This window comes from Chelon labrosus, assembly GCF_963514085.1.
Source record: "Chelon labrosus genome assembly, chromosome: 1".
NCBI lineage: Eukaryota > Metazoa > Chordata > Actinopteri > Mugiliformes > Mugilidae > Chelon > Chelon labrosus.
The window spans coordinates 17087256-17110060 of record NC_140337.1 but is presented as its reverse complement, the minus strand read 5'-3'; the positions used below and the strand labels follow the sequence as shown (position 1 = coordinate 17110060).

The 22805-nt window shown below is 39.6% G+C and overlaps 2 protein-coding genes across 2 annotated transcripts; both read left to right on the top strand.

The window, feature by feature from the left end:
- Positions 1 to 10673: 10673 nt before the first annotated feature.
- Positions 10674 to 17304, top strand: LOC311487206 (E3 ubiquitin-protein ligase TRIM21-like). The gene is made up of 10 exons (XM_084543392.1): positions 10674 to 10845; positions 13354 to 13407; positions 13922 to 14358; positions 14516 to 14651; positions 14763 to 14858; positions 15350 to 15583; positions 15668 to 15827; positions 15928 to 15954; positions 16056 to 16231; positions 16316 to 17304. Exons 3-10 carry the CDS (start codon positions 13925 to 13927, stop codon positions 16676 to 16678), a joined length of 1626 nt encoding a protein of 541 aa, XP_084399518.1. The 5' UTR covers positions 10674 to 10845; positions 13354 to 13407; positions 13922 to 13924; the 3' UTR covers positions 16679 to 17304.
- LOC311491441 (carbohydrate sulfotransferase 12-like) lies at positions 16821 to 21417 on the top strand (the record flags this gene model as incomplete). Its single annotated transcript, XM_084549369.1, has 5 exons — positions 16821 to 16848; positions 19167 to 19330; positions 19608 to 19751; positions 19841 to 20148; positions 21177 to 21417. 5 exons carry the CDS (start codon positions 16821 to 16823, stop codon positions 21415 to 21417), a joined length of 885 nt encoding a protein of 294 aa, XP_084405495.1.
- Positions 21418 to 22805: the final 1388 nt, after the last annotated feature.

Sequence of the window (22805 nt, the reverse complement as noted above, 5' to 3'; positions counted from 1 at the left end):
GGTAAGAAGAGAGGCAGATGAAGTGATGCACCCATCATGCCTAGTGTCTACTGTACAAGCCTGTGGGGGCAGTGCTATGATCTGGGGTTGCTGCAGTTGCTCAGGTCTAGGTTCAGCAACATTATGTGCCCAAAGAATGAGGTCAGCTGACTACCTGAATATACTGAATGACCAGGTTGTTCTATCAATGGATTTTTTCTTCTGTGATGGCATATAAAAAAGGGGCATAAATGTATACACCTTGTTAGGGTGCTACTAAGATGACTGGTGTTGATTAAAGTAGATCCTTCTGTCTGTGATACTGTTTCTGGCACTGTCTCAGTATTTGTTCATGTGCAGTTTAAAGTAAATTAGGACATATTTCAATTATCTCAGTTTGGCGTTCAACAATATTTAATTACCTTTATTCTGGGGTTGTGATTTAGGAATTTGTTTGTGTTTTACAGTATGTAGCAACTCTAACTGATGTTGGTGTCAAGATGTGAAGAGAAACAGACCAATACCATTTCTGCAAAAGAGAAACAAAGGAAAAACCCTGAGGTCACTACGACGCAGGTTGGGAGCTAAGGGAAAACTTGCTTTGCATATAAAAGGATACAAAAATACCAAGAAACATGCAGTTGCAAATACCTACTCACATGCCCATTTACGTGCACACGCAAGAGTCAAGTTATGTGAAATGTCATACCAGTTGTATATTGTACATAACGTTTCTGTTGTACATACTGTTTCTGTTAAATATTCCTGATGTACTAAGAGCCATTGTACCGAAATTTCTTTTTGATGAAAATCAAAATGACAAATAAAGTCTGTCTAATGTCTAAGTCTAAGTCTAAAGCATGCTGTTGTGTATCATCACTTCATTCTGTCTTTGATCACCTTCATTTTACCTCACAGGTAAGTACAGAAACAATCCCTTTAATGCAGAGAACTTAACATATTTTAAAACATATTTCAATTTATAAGTAAAATGTTGCTGGTATATTTGCAATTAAAGCATTTTCTTCTGTGTTTATCCTAGATAACTATTACTAAAACCCATGAAGGCAGCAGCAGATCTCACCAGAGGCAGAGGGGGGACCTCCAAAGGCCTGTTCCTCATCTTCAGCCTGCTGTGTCTGGTCGGCTTTGCCAGTTCCCTGATTGACAAGCATCAACTGGTAAATTAATTGTAGTTTAATTGCCTGTGATGGCCTTCATCACAGGCAGGCCATCACAGGCAAATTTACAGTTGAATTTTTTCATTTTCATGCAGGGACCAGTTGGTTAAATGGTCCCTGTATCAAAGCTGCTGTCATACTGTATAATTACAGGTCATGGTGGACCATGTATTTTTTCAGGAAAAGATGAAGGAAAGGCATGAGGAATCACTACAAAAACTGGACACACTGAAGGTCAGTTTGAATGTCACTCACTTGCTTCAATAAAATGTCTCTGATTACATTTAGTGAAGGTAACAAATAGTAAACTGAGTGTGTGTGCCATGGCATAAACAATTTAATATTTTCCTCTTCAGGCTGACTACAAGTCAATGTTGGATGACAATTCAGAAGAAATTAGTGAGGCAATAAGATTCTTGGACGCTGTGGAGGAACAGCAGAAGATGCTTATGGAGGAACTGCCTGACGACTTTCCCTCAATGGATGCATTTCTGGAGAGCGCTAAGGTTCTCATGGAGAACCTCAGAGCTTATCTAGACAAAAACAAAGAGGAGCTTGGTAGACAAATAGATGACTTGGACAAGGATTTGAGAAAACAGGCAAAATTAATCAAATTCCTTGAGGAGCTGCAGGATGAATTGTAAACATCCATAAAAGAAACATGTGACACCCATGACACCCAGCTCTACCTATCCACCAAACCAACTTCCACCCTCCCTCCCTCCCTCCCTCCCTCCCTCATCACCTGTTTATCTGAAATAAAATCCTGGTTCACTTCAAACTTTCCAAAACTCCTCCTCCTCATGGGAACCAAATCCACACTTTCCAAAGCTGACAGTTTTTCCCTCACAATCAACAGTTCCTTAGTTTCCCTCTCCCCCCAGGTTAAGAGTCTGGGTGTCATCCTTGACAGCTCACTATCATTTCAATCTCACATCAATAACGTTACCCGGTCTGCTTATTTCCAATCGTCTCCGCCCCTCTCTCAGCCCCCATACCACTTCCATCCTTGTTTACAGCCTTGTCACCTCCCGCCTTGACGACTGCAACTCTCTCCTTTTCGGTCTCCCCCACAAATCCCTCCATGAGCTTCAAATGGTCCAGAATTCAGCCGCTCGCATCATCACCAAAACCCCTTCATTTCACCACATTACCCCCGTGCTTCAGCATCTCCACGGGCTCCCAGTCAAATTCCGCATCGACTTCAAGATTCTTCTCCACACCTTCAAGGCCATTCATAACCTCGCCCCCCCTTATCTCTCGGATCTCCTCCATATTGTCACCCCCTCCCGCTCCCTCAGATCCTCCTCCTCTATCCACCTCTCTATGCCCTCGGCCCGCCTCAGTACCATGGGGAGCAGAGCCTTCAGTTGCTCTGCTCCCCAACTCTGGAATTCACTCCCACCGGACATCCGAAACATTGACTCTTTCCCTCTCTTTAAATCCAGACTCAAAACCCACCTGTTCCAGAATGATTATTCACCGTGATTGCACTATTCCATTTTTTTTTATTCTGTCTTGTTTTGTGTCTTTTTGTTTCTGTACAGTGTCCTTGTGAGTCTTTAAAGGCGCTTATAAATAAATGTATTATTATTATTATTATTATTATTGCAGCTGTTACAGTTTGTAGTGAGTCCTGTGAATGTTCCTTCACTGTTCAGGTTTTGTTCAGGTTCAGTGTCACATTTAAAAGAATTCCGTGGTGATGTTTCCTTCTAAGCTCACTATTAATGTGTCATAGCACCACTGTTGCGTTATGTTATTTTTGAAAATATGAATGTGATAATGGGCGGCACTGGGAGACAATGACGTCTCTGTTGTCATGATAAGTTGCACAAGCTCCTGGACTGGAGTGTTGCCCAAGTGTTTATATCTGATGATGACATGTTTCTGTAACAGACACCTGACAAATGCTATTTCAGAGGAAATGAAAGTGAAGAAGCCGACACTTCCACACTGGACAAAGCTTCAGGGTGGAGCACTTCAAAAGAAACCTATACTATGTCCATGTTCAAGGACCTGATTTAAATTTACTTTGGCTATACTTCTGGTACGTCTTTTAGACAAACTTTGAAAAATGGTATTGGTTTAAATCAAAATTACTCAAAGTAATGAATCAAAGGAATGATCATATATTGTGCAGAACTACAACCCTACATGGATATCAACTGAAATGATGATAATAATAAACAGAGTGTTAGCCACATGTTTGTCATGAATGCTCCTTTTGACTTTGCGTACACATACACATTCACATACACGTTATTTGTATTTGGATATAGACAAATTCCAAATAAACTTATTTTCATTTACAGATGTTTTTTAATTTCTTTTGTGAGACAACAGAGTTAGTATAAAATAGTGTCTAAAACATGACCCATTAAAACTACATTAACCAGCAGTCTCTTCCAAGGTGCTGCTCTGCACTGGTAAAAGAAGAAAGTTAGAAGTGACAGTTGCAGTTTCCATTTGGGTAACAATCCACAAGAGGAATCGTCCACAAAGGTTTGACCAAAATGTTGTTACGTTTCACATCCGATAGGCCAAATATTGTGACTGCACTGTTTTCATGATAACAGCAGAAGATGGGGTAGCCTCAGGTTGGAGTTGTGCAATTCATTTTGCACAGTATTTAATAACCTTTATTCTGGGGTTGTGATTTAGGAATTAGTTTGTGTTTTACAATATGTAGCAACTCTAACTGATGTTGGTGTCAAGATGTGACGTGAAACAAACCAATACCATTTCTGCAAAAGTGAAACAAAGGAGAGACCCTTAGGTCACTACAACGCAGGTTGGGAGCTAAGGTAAAACTTGCTCTGTATTTCAACAGATACCAAGAAACAACCAATTGCAAATACACACCCACATTCCCATTTACGTGCACATACAAGTATCAAGATATGTGCAATGTCACACCAGTTGTATATAAAGCATGCTGTTGTGTGTCATCACTTCATTCTGTCTTTGATCACCTTCATTTTACCTCACAGGTAAGTACAGAAACAATACCTTTAATGCAGAGAACTTAGCATATTTTAATTTATAAGTAAAATGTTGCTGGCACATTTGCAATTAAAGCATTTTCTTTTAATTCTGTGTTTATCCTAGATAACTATTACTAAAACCCATGATGGCAGCAGCAGATCTCACCAGAAGCAGAGTCGGGACCTCCAAAGGCCTGTTCCTCATCTTCAGCCTGCTGTGTCTGGTCGGCTTTGCCAGTTCCCTGATTGACAAGCATCAACTGGTAAATTAATTGTAGTTTAATCTTCCTGTGTGGAAAGATATGTCACATTTATTTGTATGTTATTGCAGGCCATCACAGACAAATTTACAGTTGATTTTTTTTAATTTTCATGCAGGGGTCAGTTGGTTAAATGGTCCCTGTATCACAGCTGCTGTCATACTGTATAACTACAGGTCATGTTCTACCATGTATTTTTTAGGACAAGATGAAGGACAATCATGAGAAAATACTGCAACAAGTGGACACACTGAAGGTCAGTTTGAATGTCACTCACTTGCTTCGATAAAATGTCTCTGATTACATTTAGTGGAGGAAACAAGTAGTAAACTGAGTGTGTGTGCCATTGCATAAACAATTTAGTATTTTCCTCTTCAGGCCTACTTCAAGTCAAACATGTACGACGCTTCAGAAATACATGAAAAAGTGATGAGCATCTTGGAGACAGCGGCAGAACAGCAGAGGATGGCTAAGGAAGGACTGCCTGACGACTTTCCCTCAATGGACGCGTTACTGGAGGCCACTAAGGTTTACATGGAGAACCTCAAAGCTTATCAAGACAAAAAGGAAGAGGGTTTGGGAGAAAAGGCAAAATTAATCAAATTCCTTAAGGAGCTGCAGGATGAATTGTAAACATCCATGTCAGTTAATCCCTCTGTCTGCATCTGTGGCTCTTTAACTTGCTCTTTCTTTTGGTGCAGCTTCATCATAATGTTTCTGGAAGCGGCCTTTAACTCATGAATTCCTTTTTTAGTTGTTTGACATGAAAGAAACATGTTAGAGAATCCCTTATTATTCACCCAGATGTGAAATATTTTGATATACTGGCAATACTTAGAAAGTAACAATTAAAAATGTGAGAAATGGAAAAAATATTTTTGCAAAATGATGACAAATCTAAATACTGACATGTCTTGTGAAATGTTTTATATCCAATATTTTTTGTGGTATATTCAGACACCTGACAAATGCTATTTCAGAGGAAATGAAAGTGAAGAGGCCGACACTTCCACACTGGACAAAGCTTCAGGGTGGAGCACTTCAAAAGAAATCTATACTATGTCCATGTTCCAAGATCTGATTTAAATTAACTTTGGCTACACTTCAGATACGTCCTTTAGACAAACTTTCCAAAAATGGTATTGGGTTAAATCACGGTATCATGGGAACAAATATATTTACTCTTTATTTATCAAAATCACTCAAAGGAATGAATCAAAGGAATGATCATATATTGTGCAGAACTACAACCCTGTCTAGAGAACATGGATATCAACTGAAATGATGATAATAATAAACAGAGTCTTAGCCACATTTGTTTGTTTGTCATGAATGCTTCCTTTGACTTTGCGTGATATCTTTGCATCGTATTTGAATTCTGCTTGGTGTCCAGACTTCACATCCGTCTGTTTCTTTCCTACTCTTTGTGTTCACATACACTTTATTTGTATTTAAATACAGATAAATTCCAAATAAACGTATTTTCATTTACAGATGTTTTTTTTTTATTTATTTATTTTGTGCGACAACAGAGTTAGTATAAAATAGTGTCTGAAACATGGCCTATTAAAACTACGTTAACCAGCAGTCTCTTCCAGGCTGCTGCTCTTCACTGGTAAAATCCTGATTTTATAACCACCACTACATCTGACTATATCATCACACACATGCAGTGTGTTACAGACAACAGCTGGTCACACAGAGAAAGTTAGACGTGACAGTATGCCTGAATTTTGTTTTTGCAGTTTCCATTTGGGTAACAATCCACAAGAGGGATGGTCCATTAAGGTTTGACCAAAATGTTGTTACATTTCACATCTGATAGGCCAAATATTGTGACTGCACTGTTTTCATGATAACAGCAGAAGATGGGGTAGCCTCAGTTTGGAGCTGTTCAATTCACTTTGCACAATATTTAATTACCTTTATTCTGGGGTTGTGATTTAGGAATTAGTTTGTGTTTTACAATATGTAGCAACTCTAACTGATGTTGGTGTCAAGATGTGAAGTGAAACAAACAAATACCATTTCTGCAAAAGTGAAACCCATGATGGCAGCAGCAGATCTCACCAGAAGCAGAGAGGGGACCTCCAAAGGCCTGTTCCTCATCTTCAGCCTGCTGTGTCTGGTCGGCTTTGCCAGTTCCCTGATTGACAAGCATCAACTGGTAAATTAATTGTAGTTTAACCTTCCTGTGTAGAAAGCTATGTCACATTTATTTGTATGTCACTTCAGGCCATCACAGGTAAATTTACAGTTGAATTTCTTAATTTTCATGCAGGGTCAGTTGGTTAAATCGTCCCTGTATCACAGCTGCTGTCATACTGTATAACTACAGGACATGTTGCACCATGTATTTTTTAGGACAAGATAAAGGAAATTTATGAAAAATTACTGCAACAAGTGGACACAATGAAGGTCAGTTTGAATTTCACTCACTTGCTTTGATAAAATGTCTGATTACATTTAGTGAAGGTAACAAATCGTAAACTGTGTGTGTGCCATGGCATAAACAATTTAATCAAAGATAGATGAGATTTCAGAAACAAATAGCAAAATGATGAGATCCTTGGAGACAACGGCAGAACAGCAGAAGAAGATTATGGAAGGACGGTCTGATGACTTTCCCTCAATGGACGCATTTCTGGAGGCCGCTCAGGTTCATGTGGAGAACCTCAAAGCTTATCAAGACAACAAGAATGAGGAGTTTGGTAGAGAAATAAATGATATTGAAAAGGGTTTGGGAGAACAGGCATAAGTAATCAAATTCCTTGAGGAGCAGCGTGATGAATTGTAAACATCCATGTCAGTTAATCCCTCTGTCTGCATCTGTTGGCTCTTTAACTTGCTCTTTCTTTTGGTGCAGCTTCATCATAATGTTTCTGGAAGCGACCTTAAACACATGAATTCCTTTTTTAGTTGTTTGACATAAAAGAAACATGTTAGAGAATCCCTTATTATTCACCCAGATGTGAAATATTTTGATATACTGGCAATACTTAGAGAGTAACAATAAAAAATGTGAGAAATGTAAACAGTGTTTTTGCAAAAGGATGTAAAATAAACAAATTTAAATAATGATATTTCTTTTGACATGTTTTATATGCAATATTTTTTGTGGTATATTCAGACGTATTTTAGAAAACAGAAACATTTAGAAAGTCCATTTTTATTAAAAGCTTGAATACTGCATAGTGTACTTCGACATGCACCGACACTGAAAAGCTTACAGTCTTCCCTTGCTTGCTGGGAACACCGCTCCATGACCAACAATTATAAATCTGTGGAACAGTGTAATGATATTGAGAAGAATATGTGTTTGCATCATGTGTTCTCATTCAAACATTGATTTGGAAGAATTATTGGTAACCCTTTGTCTCCGTCTTATAGTGTTGGGACAGGGTTTTACAGGTGCAACTTCTTTATCAGAAAGTTTAACTGTTTCTGCACAAAACGTATTAAAAGACTAACACAATGGACAATGACATCTCTGTTGTCATGATAAGTTGTATAAGCTCCTGGACTGGAGTGTTGCCCAAGTGTTTGTCACGAATGCTCCTTTTGACTTTGCGTGATATCTTTGCATTGTATGTGAATTCTCCGACATGATTGAAATATCTAGACAATTTACACGAGCATGTTAGCAAGGTTTACACATACCCCTGAAACAAAAATCTAACAAATGGTCATATCATAACTTCTGTCATTTTAACTATTAAAACCCAGGCCACTGAATACCAACGCGTCAGAGGAAAAAGATGAAAATATATTTAAAAAGGGGGCATAAATGCATACACCTTGTTTGGGTGCTACTGAGACGACTGGTGTTGATGAAAGTAGATCCTTTCTGTCCGTGATACTGTTTCTGGTACTGTCTCAGTATTTGTTCATGTACAGTGTAAAGTAAATTAGGACATATTCCAATTATCTCAGTTTGGCGTTCAATATTTTTGTGCAATTCATTTTGCACAGTATTTAATTACCTTTATTCCGGGGTTGTGATTTAGGAATTAGTTTGTGTTTTACAATATGTAGCAACTCTAACTGATGTTGGTGTCAAGATGTGAAGTGAAACAAACCAATACCATTTCAGCAAAAGTGAAACAAAGGAGAGACCCTTAGGTCACTACAACGCAGGCTGGGAGCTAAGGGAAAATTTGCTCTGTATATAAACATACCAAAATACCAAGAAACCAAGAAACACGCAATTGGAAATACCTACCTACATGCCCATTTACGTGCACACACAAAAGTCAAGTTATGTGGAATGTCACACCAGTTGTATATAAAGCATGCTGTTGTGTGTCATCACTTCATTCTTTCTTTGATCACCTTCATTTTACCTCACAGGTAAGTACAGAAACAATACCTTTAATGCTACAGAACATAACATATTTTAAAAAGTAAAATGTTGCTGGCATATTTGAAATTAAGCATTTTCTTTTAATTCTGTTTTTTCTTAGATAACTTTTAATAAGACCCATGATGGCAGCAGCAGATCTCACCAGAAGCAGAGTCGGGACCTCCAAAGGCCTGTTCCTCATCTTCAGCCTGCTGTGTTTGGTTGGGTTTGCCAGTTCCCTGACTGACAAGCATGAACTGGTAAATTAATTGGGAAAGCTATGTCACTGCAAGCCATCACAGGCAAATTAACAGTTGAATTTTTCAATTTTCTTCATGTCCAGTTGGTTAAATGTTCACTATATTACAGCTGTTGTCATACTGTATAACTACAGGTCATGGTGTACCATGTATTTTTTAGGAAAAGATGAAGGAAACTCATGAGAAATCACTACAACAATTGGACACACTGAAGGTCAGTTTGAATGTCACTTCAATAAAATGTCTCTGATTACATTTAGTGAAGGAAACAAATAGTAAACTGAGTGTGTGTGCCATTGCATAAATAATGATGTAATAATAATAATATATACAGTATATTAAATAATATTTTCCTCTTCAGGCTGACTTCAAGTCAATGATGGACGACACTTCAGAAGAAATTAGCGAAGCAATAAGATTCTTGGACGCTGTGGAGGAACTGCAGAAGATGCTTATGGAGGAACTGCCTGACGACTTTCCCTCAATGGACGCATATCTGGAGAGCGCTAAGGTTCTCATGGAGAACCTCAGAGCTTATCTAGACAAAAACAAAGAGGAGCTTGGTAGACAAATAGATGACTTGGACAAGGATTTGGGAAAACAGGCAAAATTAATCAAATTTCTTGAGGAGCTGCACGATGAATTGTAAACATCCATGTCTGTTGGCTCTTTAACTTGCTCTTTCTATTGGTGCAGCTTCATCATGATGTTTCTGGACGCAGCTTTTAACTCATGAATTCCTTTTTTAGTTGTTCGACATTAAGGAAACATGTTAGAGAATTCCTTATTATTCACCCAGATGTGAAATATGTTGATATACTGGCAATACTTAGTGTGTAACAATTAAAAATGTGAGAAATGGAAACAACATTTATGCAAAACAATGTAAAATAAACAAATTTAAATACTGGTATTTCTTGTGAAATGTTTTATACACAGCTTTTATTTTTTTTGCAGCATATTCAGACGTATTTTAGAAAACAAACATTTTCACTTCGTATAATATAAATATTATGGCCTGTCGTGTGAGACAACGTGTGCTGTTACCACCTGTAACTGCAGGTGTCGCCAAATCAACAATGGCTGAGTGTTGTTTGCTTTTTAAACAGATTTCACGGCTGCTTCAGGAGCCACCAATGACATTATACTAATTCATTCACGTTTTAAGTTGCGCTCCACAGACATGGAGGCAGCCTATGATGATAGTAACAGAGTTTCCCTTTGATATGAACCACTTAGGAGACTCTGATATACTGTTTTTCAGCCGTTACAGTTTGTAGTCAGTCCTGTGAGTGTTCTTTGCGCGTGTCACATTTAAAACAATTTCGTGGTGAGGTTTCACGTTCACCCTGAAGGAGCTGCATTGTTTCTTCTGCTGCGAATTTAGGGAAACAGTTTGTGATTTCCTTCTAAGCTCACTATTAATGTGTCATTGCACCACTGTGGCGTTATGTTGTTTTTTTCTCGTGACTTGATTCAACATTTGTGCCACACCACAGGAAGGAATCTTGAATATCTTTCATTTCTAAAGGAGCAGTCTCTGCATTCCTCCCCCACCACTGCATAGTACTTCTTTATCATGAAGTAAGGTTGTTGTATCACACTACTGAGGAAATCTACAGTATAGCAAATATCTGTACTGGTGCATGTAGACATAATGGATAAATAAATATAATAAATCTAAAATAAAAACTTTCCTGAGTGCTTTCAGTTTCAAGAATGATCCTGTTCTCTGGCCACACCTTCTTTTGCGAATCAGTGCTTCCTGTTCCTTCTTGTCGTGCTAAAGCACCAGATATAGACACACGGTGAGGACAAACAGAAGAGGAAAACAAGGTGAGTTATGAAATTATGGACAAATCATTTAATAAAACTTTTAAATGCAACTTTGTTCAGCTTCTGTTCTGCCGTGCTTTCCTCATCTGTCAGTCAGTTTCTCTCTGCACAGTAATGCCATGTCATGTATTTGATTAAAGCACATACAGGATATTATATGGAACACAATCACATAAATACTATCCATATACTATTCTAACATTATCAAGGTTACGGTACTTCATTATATTTTGGTGCCTGCACAATACTGATTCATTTCTGTACCGAGGAGCAGGTGTAAATCTATTCACTTTCACTTTTGCCCTGACCATATTTTACAGTTAATTTCCTTTAAAAATGTCTGATTCATGTCTCCACTTAAAGCGTACACTTAAAAAGAGGATGTCAGTGTGAAACCTTTGCACCAGGAAGTCCCCCTGCTTAATATCACAAACTATGTTTTGTGATTGAATGGGTCTAAACCTTTAGTTGGAGCACAGTGGAGGCACCGCTGTCATTGCAGGAGAAACTCATTGCCTCCTACATGTTGCTGTCATTTCACAGTGGTGTGAGCAAAGTCCTCTAAGGAGTGTCTGTCTACAGTTGGACTGTAGTTCCCTCTCAGTATCAGCTGTTTAGTTCAGTACAAACTGTAGTTTCAACAAAGCTCCAAGTGAACTTGATGCAAGTGGCAGATTTTAAACCATTTCTAATGTACAGTTTGTGCGTTTCATCGTTAATTTTTTCTTTCAACGGCCACTCTGCATACAAGGCTCCCTTATCCTGTAGATGTCTGTCTTTTCTTGAATGTAAGCTTTTGTCATCGCTACCTTCTCCTGTCACATATAATCTTTCTTTCGATGCTTAAGGCACGCTAAAATTTTCTGAATGTAGGCCCATCCATTTCTTTCTTGAAAGCAGAGTAACTTTACTAAAACAGAACAAAAAGCACAGAAGTAATGAAGCAGGGTACATCAGAGCAGATCAGAAACCTAAAACCCAAAAGCTAAACAAAAACTCAACAAAACATGAAAGCACAAGGAACTGAAACAGACTACATGACAGGGGTAACAGAACAGATGACTTGACCAAGAACAAAGCGAAAGGCAGGACTATATAAGCACACGTGAGCAGAGGGGGTGACGAGACACATGTGAAACTAATGAGGGCGGAGCACACAAGGAGAAACCAATCCAACAATCAATACTGGGGCAAACACAGGAAGTCAAAGAAAAAAAATGAAACACAAAGAAAAAAGCTTACAGTATAAAAAAAGGAAACAGCAGACAGGACTAAAACAGAAGTACCAATAATCACAAGATCATGACAGAAAACATTCAAAACTCCATACCATGACATGAGTTTCAATTACCATTCATTTCTTTTTCTTTTTCAACTTCAACGCCTCCCTTGTCTTCTGAATGACTGACTTTTCTTCTTCGTAGTCTTAACCATTTTTTCCTCTTCCTTCTCTTCTGTTTGGGTTCTTTTTTTGAAGGATTTCTTTCATTTTCCATGATATTCAGGTAAAATCCAAACTGTGTATGTAATGATATCTAATGTGACTTCATATTAACAGTAAATCCACCCTACTTCACTGTTCTCTCAGATTAATTCAACCTGGGAGATAATCAGCCTTGTCGTCCAAAAGTCTTTTGGTCTCTGAAACTCTTGGGAACTTTATGTTCTGTGCGCATGTGCTACAGCCAGCTGTAAATGCTGAATTAACATATGATTTACTTTCTCTTTCTACTTCTGTCAATCAAAAAAAAAAAAAAAGCTGTATATTTTGTCAAATATTCTACTTGAAGTGTGAAAAAATTAATCGCAAGTGCAAGTGCTGTATAAACAAAAGGCTACCATTATTGTTCATAGTAGGGTTTGAATGACTTCTGATTTTTTAAAGTCGACTAATATGTGGTGAAATTCGAGTCAGCGTCGACTAGTCGATGATGTTACACATAAAAACACACTAGAAAGTAATGCTTTGCAAGAACTGAAATCTATGTTCTTGACCTGGATACATATTGCAGCGTCTCACACAAAAGAAGCTACAGAGGCTTTTTTGCAAGGTTGAACATAGGCTACTGTCGGCCGTAGCCCACATCAACACCATAAACATCGTCAGTCTGACATTTCTAATATGCCGCTCTCGCTCATCAAACTCTCAGCTCTACCATAACTTCCGACTCTTGCACGGTGCATTCACTGACATCAAGGACAAAAACACGCTCTACAACCACAGCAACAATGTCAACTAATAGAACGCAACAGAACTGAATATAAACACATGAGTTTATCAATACTGTGCACTGACGATATGTATAGCCTATATAAATTGGCACCGTCAATAGTGTTTAATAGTACTTCACAGGGTGTTGTTAGATAAGATAATGTAGCCGGGATAAAAAAAAGCGCTATATCTCCAAAGCTTTTTCCGTGTATAGCAGCTAAAAGTCTAATAACTTTAGACAATGAAATTCACCAACAAATTGTTGTTTTACAGCCTCCTTCTCTCTGTTACCACAGGTGAAGTTGTATATTGACAGTTGTTCAGAGGATCGGGACGGTTCCTCTGATAATGTGAGTGGATGCCTTTTCAGATGAGTGTGCATTGTAGTAGTACTTTTGTTGTATTTCAGGACTGACTTACATATTCTGCATGTCACGGCAGAATGGGCTTCATCTTCAGTGAAGTATTTCCACTCACTTGATGAGCCGCTGCTAGTTTGCTGCAGTGACCCACTGGGCTCCTCACCTGTCTTCTCTGAGGCGTCCATGTTGTTTTTGTCATGGTTATTGTCACTACTAGTCGACTTCCTGCTTCAAGCATCACGGCATAGCAGTAAAGTCGACTGGTCGTTACAACCCCAAGTTCATAGTACTATAAAGTACCTTTGAACATCAAAACCATTTCTGAAATACAAATAGAAATTAGCATTTTCATGCTTATCGATGAGTTAAACCAAGTGCAAAGAATGAAAAATGTACAAACTGCTTTGCTGGTTTGGCATACACATGTCCACCAGTTCAGATTTAGTACAGGAAAGACACTTTTAAGACATTCTCTCAAGAAATTGATCTTATCTTTGAACAGGTGATGGCCTCATCCACTTCTCAGGAGTCCAGTTTTAAATGCTGCATCTGTCTTGACGACTTCACTGACCCTGTCTCCACTCCTTGTGGGCACAACTTTTGCAAAGTCTGCATATACACTTACTGGGAGTCAACAAACATTATTCAGTGTCCGATTTGTCAACAAGAGTTCAAGAAAGGGCTGCAACTAAAAGTTAACATCCTGCTCAGAGATCTCATTGAAGAAAAACAGACTAAAACCCAGAATGCTTCAGAGGAAACGAACCAAACGCAAGCTATTTTGTGTGATTTGTGTGCTGGAGAGAAGAAGGCGATAGCAGCCAAATCCTGTCTGGACTGTGAGCAGTCTTTGTGTTGTGAACATGTGAAACCTCACCATGATGACGCTGAGCTGAAGACTCATGAGCTGCTGGATCCTGTCAGCAGACTGAAGGAGAGGTGAGGACAGGTGTATGAATGAGAACACTTTTACACTACACTATAAGGCATGGGATGTTACGGTCCATGTAACCCTAACCATGCCATATAACATGCAGCATTATACCAACTTTATGTTGAGCAGATGTTATGTGTCCACAATTAATTTCTCCACCAGGGTTTGTAAGAATCACAAAAAAGTTTTGGAAGTGGTTTGCCGTGAGGATCTGACTTGCGTGTGTGTGTTGTGCGTCAAATCAAACCACCAGAACCATCTGTGTGTCCCTCTGAAGAGCCACTTGACAAGGAAAAAGGTACAACAATGAAATAGGACTAATCTACTCTAACAGCTTCCCATATCCGACCATACCGCTGAAAAGGTACTCAAATCTGAATTGCAGTGAATTGTTATTCATTACGTTCAGACCAAGATAGAAAAAGAACTGGACGAGGTGCAGGATGAGATCAAGGACAGGAAGAAGATGTTAGCGACGATTGAGGGAGCAGGAGAAATTGGAAAGGTAAGCTGCTGCTGTTTCCAGATAGTTTGTCCAGACGAGCAACATGTTTCAACAAAAAAAACAGAAGAAGAAAGCCCTAAACAGCGTACATATTGTCCTCAGGTGTTAATGGAGGAAATGACAATAGCAACATTTCAATTGCTGATCAACAGAGCCAACGCTAGTAGTATTTGCAGTTGCATTTTGCGGTGCTAAATTAATAAAGACTGCTAAACATACCCAATAAAATACATGGATGGCTTCTGAAAGACTTTGTGTAGATGAGCATGAAGATTTGTACTGTGCTGTGTTCAACCACAATAGAAAACTTGTACTTGTGCACTCAAAACACCAGATGTAAGTGTAAGTATACAATTTGAGATAGGAACATAGTAACTCTGCTGTGCTGTGTGTTCAATTCTGTCATAAATCCCACAGCGCTTTCACATCAAAAAACATTATTGCAGCGGAAAACTACACATTTGTAACTGACTCGAATAATTCCACCACAGAAAAATGTGAGGACTGACATTACAGACGTCCGGAGGATCTTCAATCAACTCAAAAGTGTGCTACAGACGAGTGAGTCAGGACTTGTGACAGCCCTCGCCTTGCTACAAAGAAAAAATGAAAAACACCGAGAGACAATGAAAGAAAACCTTCAAGAAGAAATCATTACGCTGGAGGAGAGAAAAGATGAACTGGATTATCTCTCCAAGATAGGAGACGGCCTGCGCTTTCTACAGGTCTTTTCCTTTTTGGTTGGCATTGTAATAATTTCTTGCGTGTGCACATCCACCTGAACTATTTATCGTGAATTCTTTATACAGAGTTTGCACTCTCTGAGTGACCCACCTATTACTAAAGACTGGTCTGAGATCAGTGCCTACAGTGATTCAGCGGTGGGGACTGTGCGAAGCGGCGTCACCAGGCTGCTAAGTGATCTTCGCGACAAGGTGAATGAAGAAAGGAAAGCACTGGTTTCAAAAGGTAAAGGCAGGTTTTGTTATTTTCTGAGGACATATATATCAGCTTTATTTGACAATATGTTCATCAATTTTCTTTTATTTCTTCATGAATCCCAACATAGAGATAAAGAGAATCCAGCAATATGCAGGTAAATTTGATGAGTTTACTGAAAAACACATGAGGAGTCCTCTTCTGTTCATAGTTCTTAAGGCTAACTCAACTTCCTGCTGCTCTTTTAATCCCTGTCAGTCGATGTAACATTGGACACTGACACAGCAAACAGTCTCCTTGTTGTGTCTGATGATGGGAAAGAGGTGAGAAATGAAGGTTTTCCTCAGATACTCCCAGATTCCCCGGAGAGGTTTGACACTCTCCTTGGAGTCCTGGGTAAAGAAGGCTATTCCTCTGGTGCCTTCTACTTCGAGGTCAGTTGTATTTCAGTTTCCAGATTTGTCCTGTGTATGTCTGTTTAGAATACGAATGCAGTGTCACGTGTGTGTTTTCCATAGGTGCAAGTGGAAGGCAAGGTTGCATGGGACATTGGGGTCGCCTTGGAAACAGTCGACAGAAAAGGCCAAACTGATGTCTGTCTGAGAAATGGCTACGCTGTCCTGATGCTGAGGGATGGGAAGACTTTCAGGGCTTGCGACCGACCCCCAGTGGAAATTGTTCTCAGCCAAACGCTCAGCAAAGTCGGGGTGTTTGTAGACCACGAGGAGGGAGAGGTCTGCTTTTATGATGTGGTGAACAAGGCTCATATATACTCCTTTACTCGCTGCAGATTTCCTAAGAGGAAGTTACTCCCGTATTTTAACACCTGCACCCACCATGAGGAAAACAACGCCCCAATGATAATCACTCCTGTTAGTTAAACAGCTGGTTTAAGTAACAAATTCTGCAAAAAGTGTTACGACGAATGAATGACAGACGAATGAAGATTATATATACGGTATATATTTTTCTTTGTGCAATAAATGTAGTGATCAAATGGAAATTTTTAAACATCCTGTTACCATGCAGGAGATGACGGGATATCCTGCACGTGTGTAAAAGAAAACATTAATCAGTATTGTTTACGATTTCCAACCAGTGATTTGTGTCGCGAAATACTAAAACACCATGATATGTTCATCTCCTCCAAATCCTGGTTGCTGAGGGGGCGCTAAATAATTGTAACTGGGGCTTCATTTAATAGAGTTTCATATGGTCTTGGGCTCATATATGTTGACTGTGGCAGACACTGTAATTACTTGCAGTAACCCTAACCCTAACCCCTAACCCTAACCCGGTTCTAACTTGTAGAAGGTACAACCTGTGCCTGCGCATAAGTAGCCTTCTCTTTAGGAGTAAGGTTACTTCCTTGTCCCCAAACCTACCCCTAACCCCTAACCCTAACCCATTCTCTGTATTCTGGGTTTATGCATAATGAATCTCATTACTGCGGAAAAGTAGTGGTGCTAACGTCTGCATGCTAATACCTCACCATAATAACACCAGCGTGTTGTGAATTAATAAGGAGTAATGTGTGATGTATTATATTGTTGCTAATCTGCAATAAACAGTTCCACTGCGACCGTTTTTTTGTTTTGTTTTTTTACTTTACATCCCTTGGTATGACGCCACATACCAACGGATCAAAGTTATTACAAATCATTGCCTGGAAACCACAAATATCCATACCAAGGCCCTGCAGGATTCATCCTGTGGAAAACAAGAATGTCTGCATGAATTATTTTTGGCAGTCCAGATATTTAACTCATATTAATATGTAAACCTGCCAGATGCACAAGAAGAGGCCAAACTAATGTCTGTCTCAGGAAAGCTGTCCTGATGCTGAAGGATGGGAAGACTTTCAAGCCTTGTGACCGACCCCCACTGGAAATTGTTCTCAGTCCAAACCCACCCAATAAAGTCAGGGTGTTTGTAGACCATTTTTATGATGTCGGGATCAAGGCAAGTCCCTGCAGGATTAATCCTGTGGAAAACAAGAATGTCTGTATGAATTATTTTAGCAGTCCAGATATTTAACCTCCTGATGTAAACCTGCTGGTTGCACAAGAAGAAAAGTCAGCAGATCACCAAAGCTAGATGGATTCATCCTCTGAGAACTTTATTGTCTGTAGCCAATGGTTTGGAAATCCATCCCACAGGACTGCACTCTGAACCACATATATGTCAACTAGGTGGCGCTAATAAAAATCTCTGGGATGACTTATAGCTGTAAAAAAATGCCTTGCTGATCGAATCCTTCAAACAATCAGAATGACCTGCTGATTGACAGACTGGAGAACATGAGAAACCCAATATGGTCTTCATTTAGTTTGGCTTTTTTTTGTGTTTCTTTTTACAATCATTTGAAAACTGTACTAAATAAAGTCCAAGATTTATGTGGCTAAACAGTCAGAAGATTAGAAAGGAGGTGTGGCAGGACTGTACAGCCTGGGTGAGGCCTCTCGGCTCCACCTCTGATGTTCACACTTGTTTTGTTGTCTGTTCTATGGAGCTCACGCATCACACTGCACTCGGAGAGCAGACTACAGTATCCAGATATGTTCCTGTAGGCCAGGGCATTGATTACTGATTTTCTCTGAGAGAACCCAATCAGGTGAGCTTGTTGTCATTATTTATTCTGAAAAGAAGGGCTTTGAAATACTGTGTGGAAATGTGGATTTTGGAATGATTGTCAAATATTTTATCCTTCTTAGAATTTTGTACATTCAGTGCACGTCCATTGTTTCTGGTGCAGCGGTACAGGGTGGCACATCGTAAAGGTCCAGACGACATGCCAGCATGCAGAGGATTCCTGCCCCTTGGATTTCTGGGAACTGTGCTTCTTGTTATGCTCTCCCTTTACCAATGGAACATATCACAAGAAAAGAAAGGTGCGACTATAATAATAATAATAATAATACATTTTATTTCTCGGCGCCTTTCAGAACGCCCAAGGTCACCGTACAGGTAAAACAGGGTTTAAAATCGATTACATGGAATCCGGTTTCTACTTAAGAACAAATGCGCTTTGTTTAACAGATGCCTGATCTGTCCATAGTTTACACTCCACTCCCTATTAAATAATAATAATAATAATTATACATTTTATTATTATTATTATTATTTAATAGGGAGTGGATATATGAGTTGTATTTCATAATGGAGCGCCAACCCCACCCCTGATTACTTTTGGGTTATCATGCATTAGCTTTAATGTAACACGGTTAATTTCTTCAGCTGAAAGAGCTTTGCTAAAGAAAGGGTTTGGCCTCTGACTTTTACCTGCCATCTTAAGCGAAATGGCACCCTGAGGCAGATTTGTTCAGCCCATTTTTTTGTTTTGTCTGAATGTTTTTCTTGTCATAACAGAGAGGCTCAATCCACGGCAGGAACAGAGAAAGCGGCTGCTGAGAGAAACGTGTGATGTTGACAAAGAGGCAATTTATGCAGGGAAGCACAGTTTAGAAGACAGAGACTTGAAGAACTTCATTGTGGACGACACTCATGGCATCATCTACTGTTACATTCCCAAGGTGATACTGAGCAGAAGGACACTTTTAGTACACTGTCTGGGCATTAAGTACTGTCTTTCAGGAATGTGCTAAAGTGATGTGTTTCACTGAGCCTTGTATGATGAATTGACTTTTATTTGGTTCCTGCCACTTTAATTGAAATCTTATCATCTGCTCATAAACCTTTTTTGCTGCAGACATTTTGATGTGTCACACCAGGGAATGCATAGTGTATTAATGATGGTTCAGTTCCATTTAGTGTCCAAGTAAGCTTTGACAAGCTTTTTCGTATCTACAGGTGGCATGTACCAACTGGAAGAGGGTTATGTGGGCCCTGAACCAAAGCGAGCCATATCCTGACCCCATGTCCATACCTGGTGACGTGGTCCACCTGCCCAAAAAGTTCACACTCCTAAGCTACTTCTCAAGACCAGAGATGATGGTAAGTTCAAACCGTGTCCTGAAAATTACCTCAGTCAGACATGTGTTCATATGACAGATGATTGATGTGTACTTATTTGCTTATCACAGGCAAGGCTCAAGCACTACACCAAGTTCCTGTTCGTTCGGGATCCATTTGTCCGTCTCATCTCTGCCTACCGGAACAAGTTCCAGAAACATAATGAATATTACTACCAAAACTTTGGTAGGGAAATTCTGCGTCTGTATGGCAACCAGCCTGATCCACCACTAACGGTGGATGAGGCGTTTGCATCAGGTGTGTGCCCCTCCTTCTACAATTTTATTCAGTACATATTGGACCCACGGACAGAAATGAAGCAACCCTTGGAGCCACACTGGAGGCAGATGCACCGCCTGTGCCACCCCTGCCTCATAGAGTAAGACCATTTTTTTTAGAAGGTTAACATCCACAAAGGCCAACATCAATGACGCAAAATAGCTTTGAAACTGCTTTTTTAGATACACTGCCTGGCCAAAAAAAAAAGTTGCCACCAAAAAAAAAAAGGTCACACACTCTAATATTTCGTTGGACTGCCTTTAGCTTTGATCACAGCATGCACTTGCTGTGGCATTGTTCCGATAAACTTCTGCAATATCACCAGATTTATTTCCATCCAGTGTTGCATTCATTTTTCACCAAGATCTTGTATTGATGATGGGAGAGTCTGACCACTGCACAAAGCCTTCTCCAGCACATCCCAAAGATTCTCAATGGGGTTAAGGTCTGGACTCTGTGGTGGACAATCCATGTGCGAAAATGATGTCTCATGCTCCTTGAACCACTCTTTCACAATCTGAGCCCCATGAATCCTGGCATTGTCATCTTGGAATATGCCCTGGTCATGCAGTACATTCAGGTAGTCAGCTGACCTCATTCTTTGGGCACATAATGTTGCTGAACCTAGACCTGAGCAACTGCAGCAACCCCAGATCATAGCACTGCCCCCACAGGCTTGTTCAGTAGACACTAGGCATGATGGGTGCATCACTTCATCTGCCTCTCTTCTTACCCTGATGCGCTGGTTCCCCACTATCCTTCCAGTTTTTAATAATGCGTTGGACAGTTCTCAACCCAATTTTAGTAGTTTCTTCAATCTCCTTAGTTGTTTTCTCTGCTTGATGCATGCCAATGATTTGACCCTTCTCAAACAGGCTAACATTTTTCCACGACCATGGGATGTGTCTTTAGACATGGTTGTTTAAGAAATGAGAAGCTACTCATTGCATCAGTTGGGGTTAAATAACTTGTTGCCAGATGAAAGATAATCACCCATGCAGTAATTATCCAATAGGAGGCTCATACCTATTTGCTTAGTGAAATCCAGGTGGTGACTTGTTTTCCGGGCAGGCGGTGTGTCACAAATTAGCAGTTAATTTAACTTAATCAGTCGTTATTTCTTCTCAGGTATGATTTTGTTGGCCACCAGGAGACTCTTCAGGAGGATGCTAAAGAGCTGCTGAAGACCTTGAAGTTGGAGCACGACATTAAATTCCCTTCTGCCTACGAAAACATGACCTCTCCTGACTCTGTGTTGGACTGGTTCAGAACAGTGCCCCTAGAGGACAGGAGGAAGCTGTACAAGCTCTATGAGGGAGACTTCAAGCTTTTTGGCTATAGAAAGCCAAGTGAATTGCTCGATGGTTGAGATGAAGTTCTGATTTTTTTTAGACCAAAAAAAAGAATATTAAACTTAAATAGAATAGTTTGTCAATTCTAGTTGAATATTAGATTGCACCACAAGCCTTTTATGATGGGGAAAACTGACCCCTGACAGGCAGTTAGCTAAGCCTCGTGTAAATACAAGTTGACAGTGTAAACTTTGTGACTATTTCAAAGAAATGTGTGATGTTCCTAAAGACTCTGTTGTGATTCTTGACATTAAACTACAAAATGAGTTACATGTCTTTAAATTTTCCCATAACCAGCTTCTCACCAGACATTATGGCAGCGGTTAAGCTGCAACTCTTACATTTTATTTTTTTATTACAAAACAGCATGACAAAAACAATACATTTTTATACTTAAATCCACACTCACAAAATGAGGTGATGTCGGCTTGGCAAGGTCCACTGTTGCGAATTTCACATCCTTCAGAAGAAATTTGCATTCTGTCTCAGCAATGGTACACGTGAACAGTAACATGTTTCAACAGAAAAAAAAAAAACCCAACAGAATAAGAAAGTCCTAAAAATGTTCCTATGCAAGAGTAACAGCACACATATTGTCCTCAGGCGTTAATGGAGGAAATGACAATACCAACATTTCACTGACTAATCAACAGTGCCAACGCTAGTAGCATTTGCAGCTTCATTTTGCAGGGCTAAATCATTAAAGACTGCTAAATACGTATACCCAATCAAATATACGGATGGCTTCTGAAAGACTTCGTGTAGATGAGCATGTAAATTTGTATTGCGCTATGCTCAACTGCGACAGAAAACTTATGCACTCAAAACACCAGATGTAAGTGAAAGTATACAATTTGAGATAGGAACATAGTAACTCCGCTGTGCTGTGTTCAATTCTGTCATTAATCCCACAGCGCTTTCACATCAAAAAACATTATTGCAGCAGAAAACTATACATTTGTGACTGATTCGAATAATTCCACCACAGAAAAATGTGAGGACCGACATTGCAGACGTCCGGAGGATCTTCAATCAACTCAAAAGTGTGCTACAGACGAGTGAGTCAGGACTTGTGACAGCCCTCGCCTTGCTACAAAGAAAAAATGAAAAACACAGAGAGGCAATGAAAGAAAACCTTCAAGAAGAAATCATTACGCTGGAGGAGAGAAAAGATGAACTGGATTATCTCTCTAAGATAGGAGACGGCCTGCGCTTTCTACAGGTCTTTTCCTTTTTGGTTGGCATTGTAATCATTTCTTGCGTGTGCACATCCACCTGAACTATTTATCCTGAATTCTTTATACAGAGTTTGCACTCTCTGAGTGACCCACCTATTACTAAAGACTGGTCTGAGATCAGTGCCTACAGTGATTCAGCGGTGGGGACTGTGCGAAGCGGCGTCACC

Bases quoted from the DNA above. Each gene is read 5' to 3' on its own strand.
- LOC311487206 (XM_084543392.1), top strand. From the start codon at position 13,925: ATGGCCTCATCCACTTCTCAGGAGTCCAGTTTTAAATGCTGCATCTGT. The intron at 15,584-15,667 runs GTCTTTTCCTTT...TTCTTTATACAG, and splicing joins ACGGCCTGCGCTTTCTACAG to AGTTTGCACTCTCTGAGTGA. The intron at 16,232-16,315 runs GTCAGTTGTATT...TGTTTTCCATAG, and splicing joins CTGGTGCCTTCTACTTCGAG to GTGCAAGTGGAAGGCAAGGT.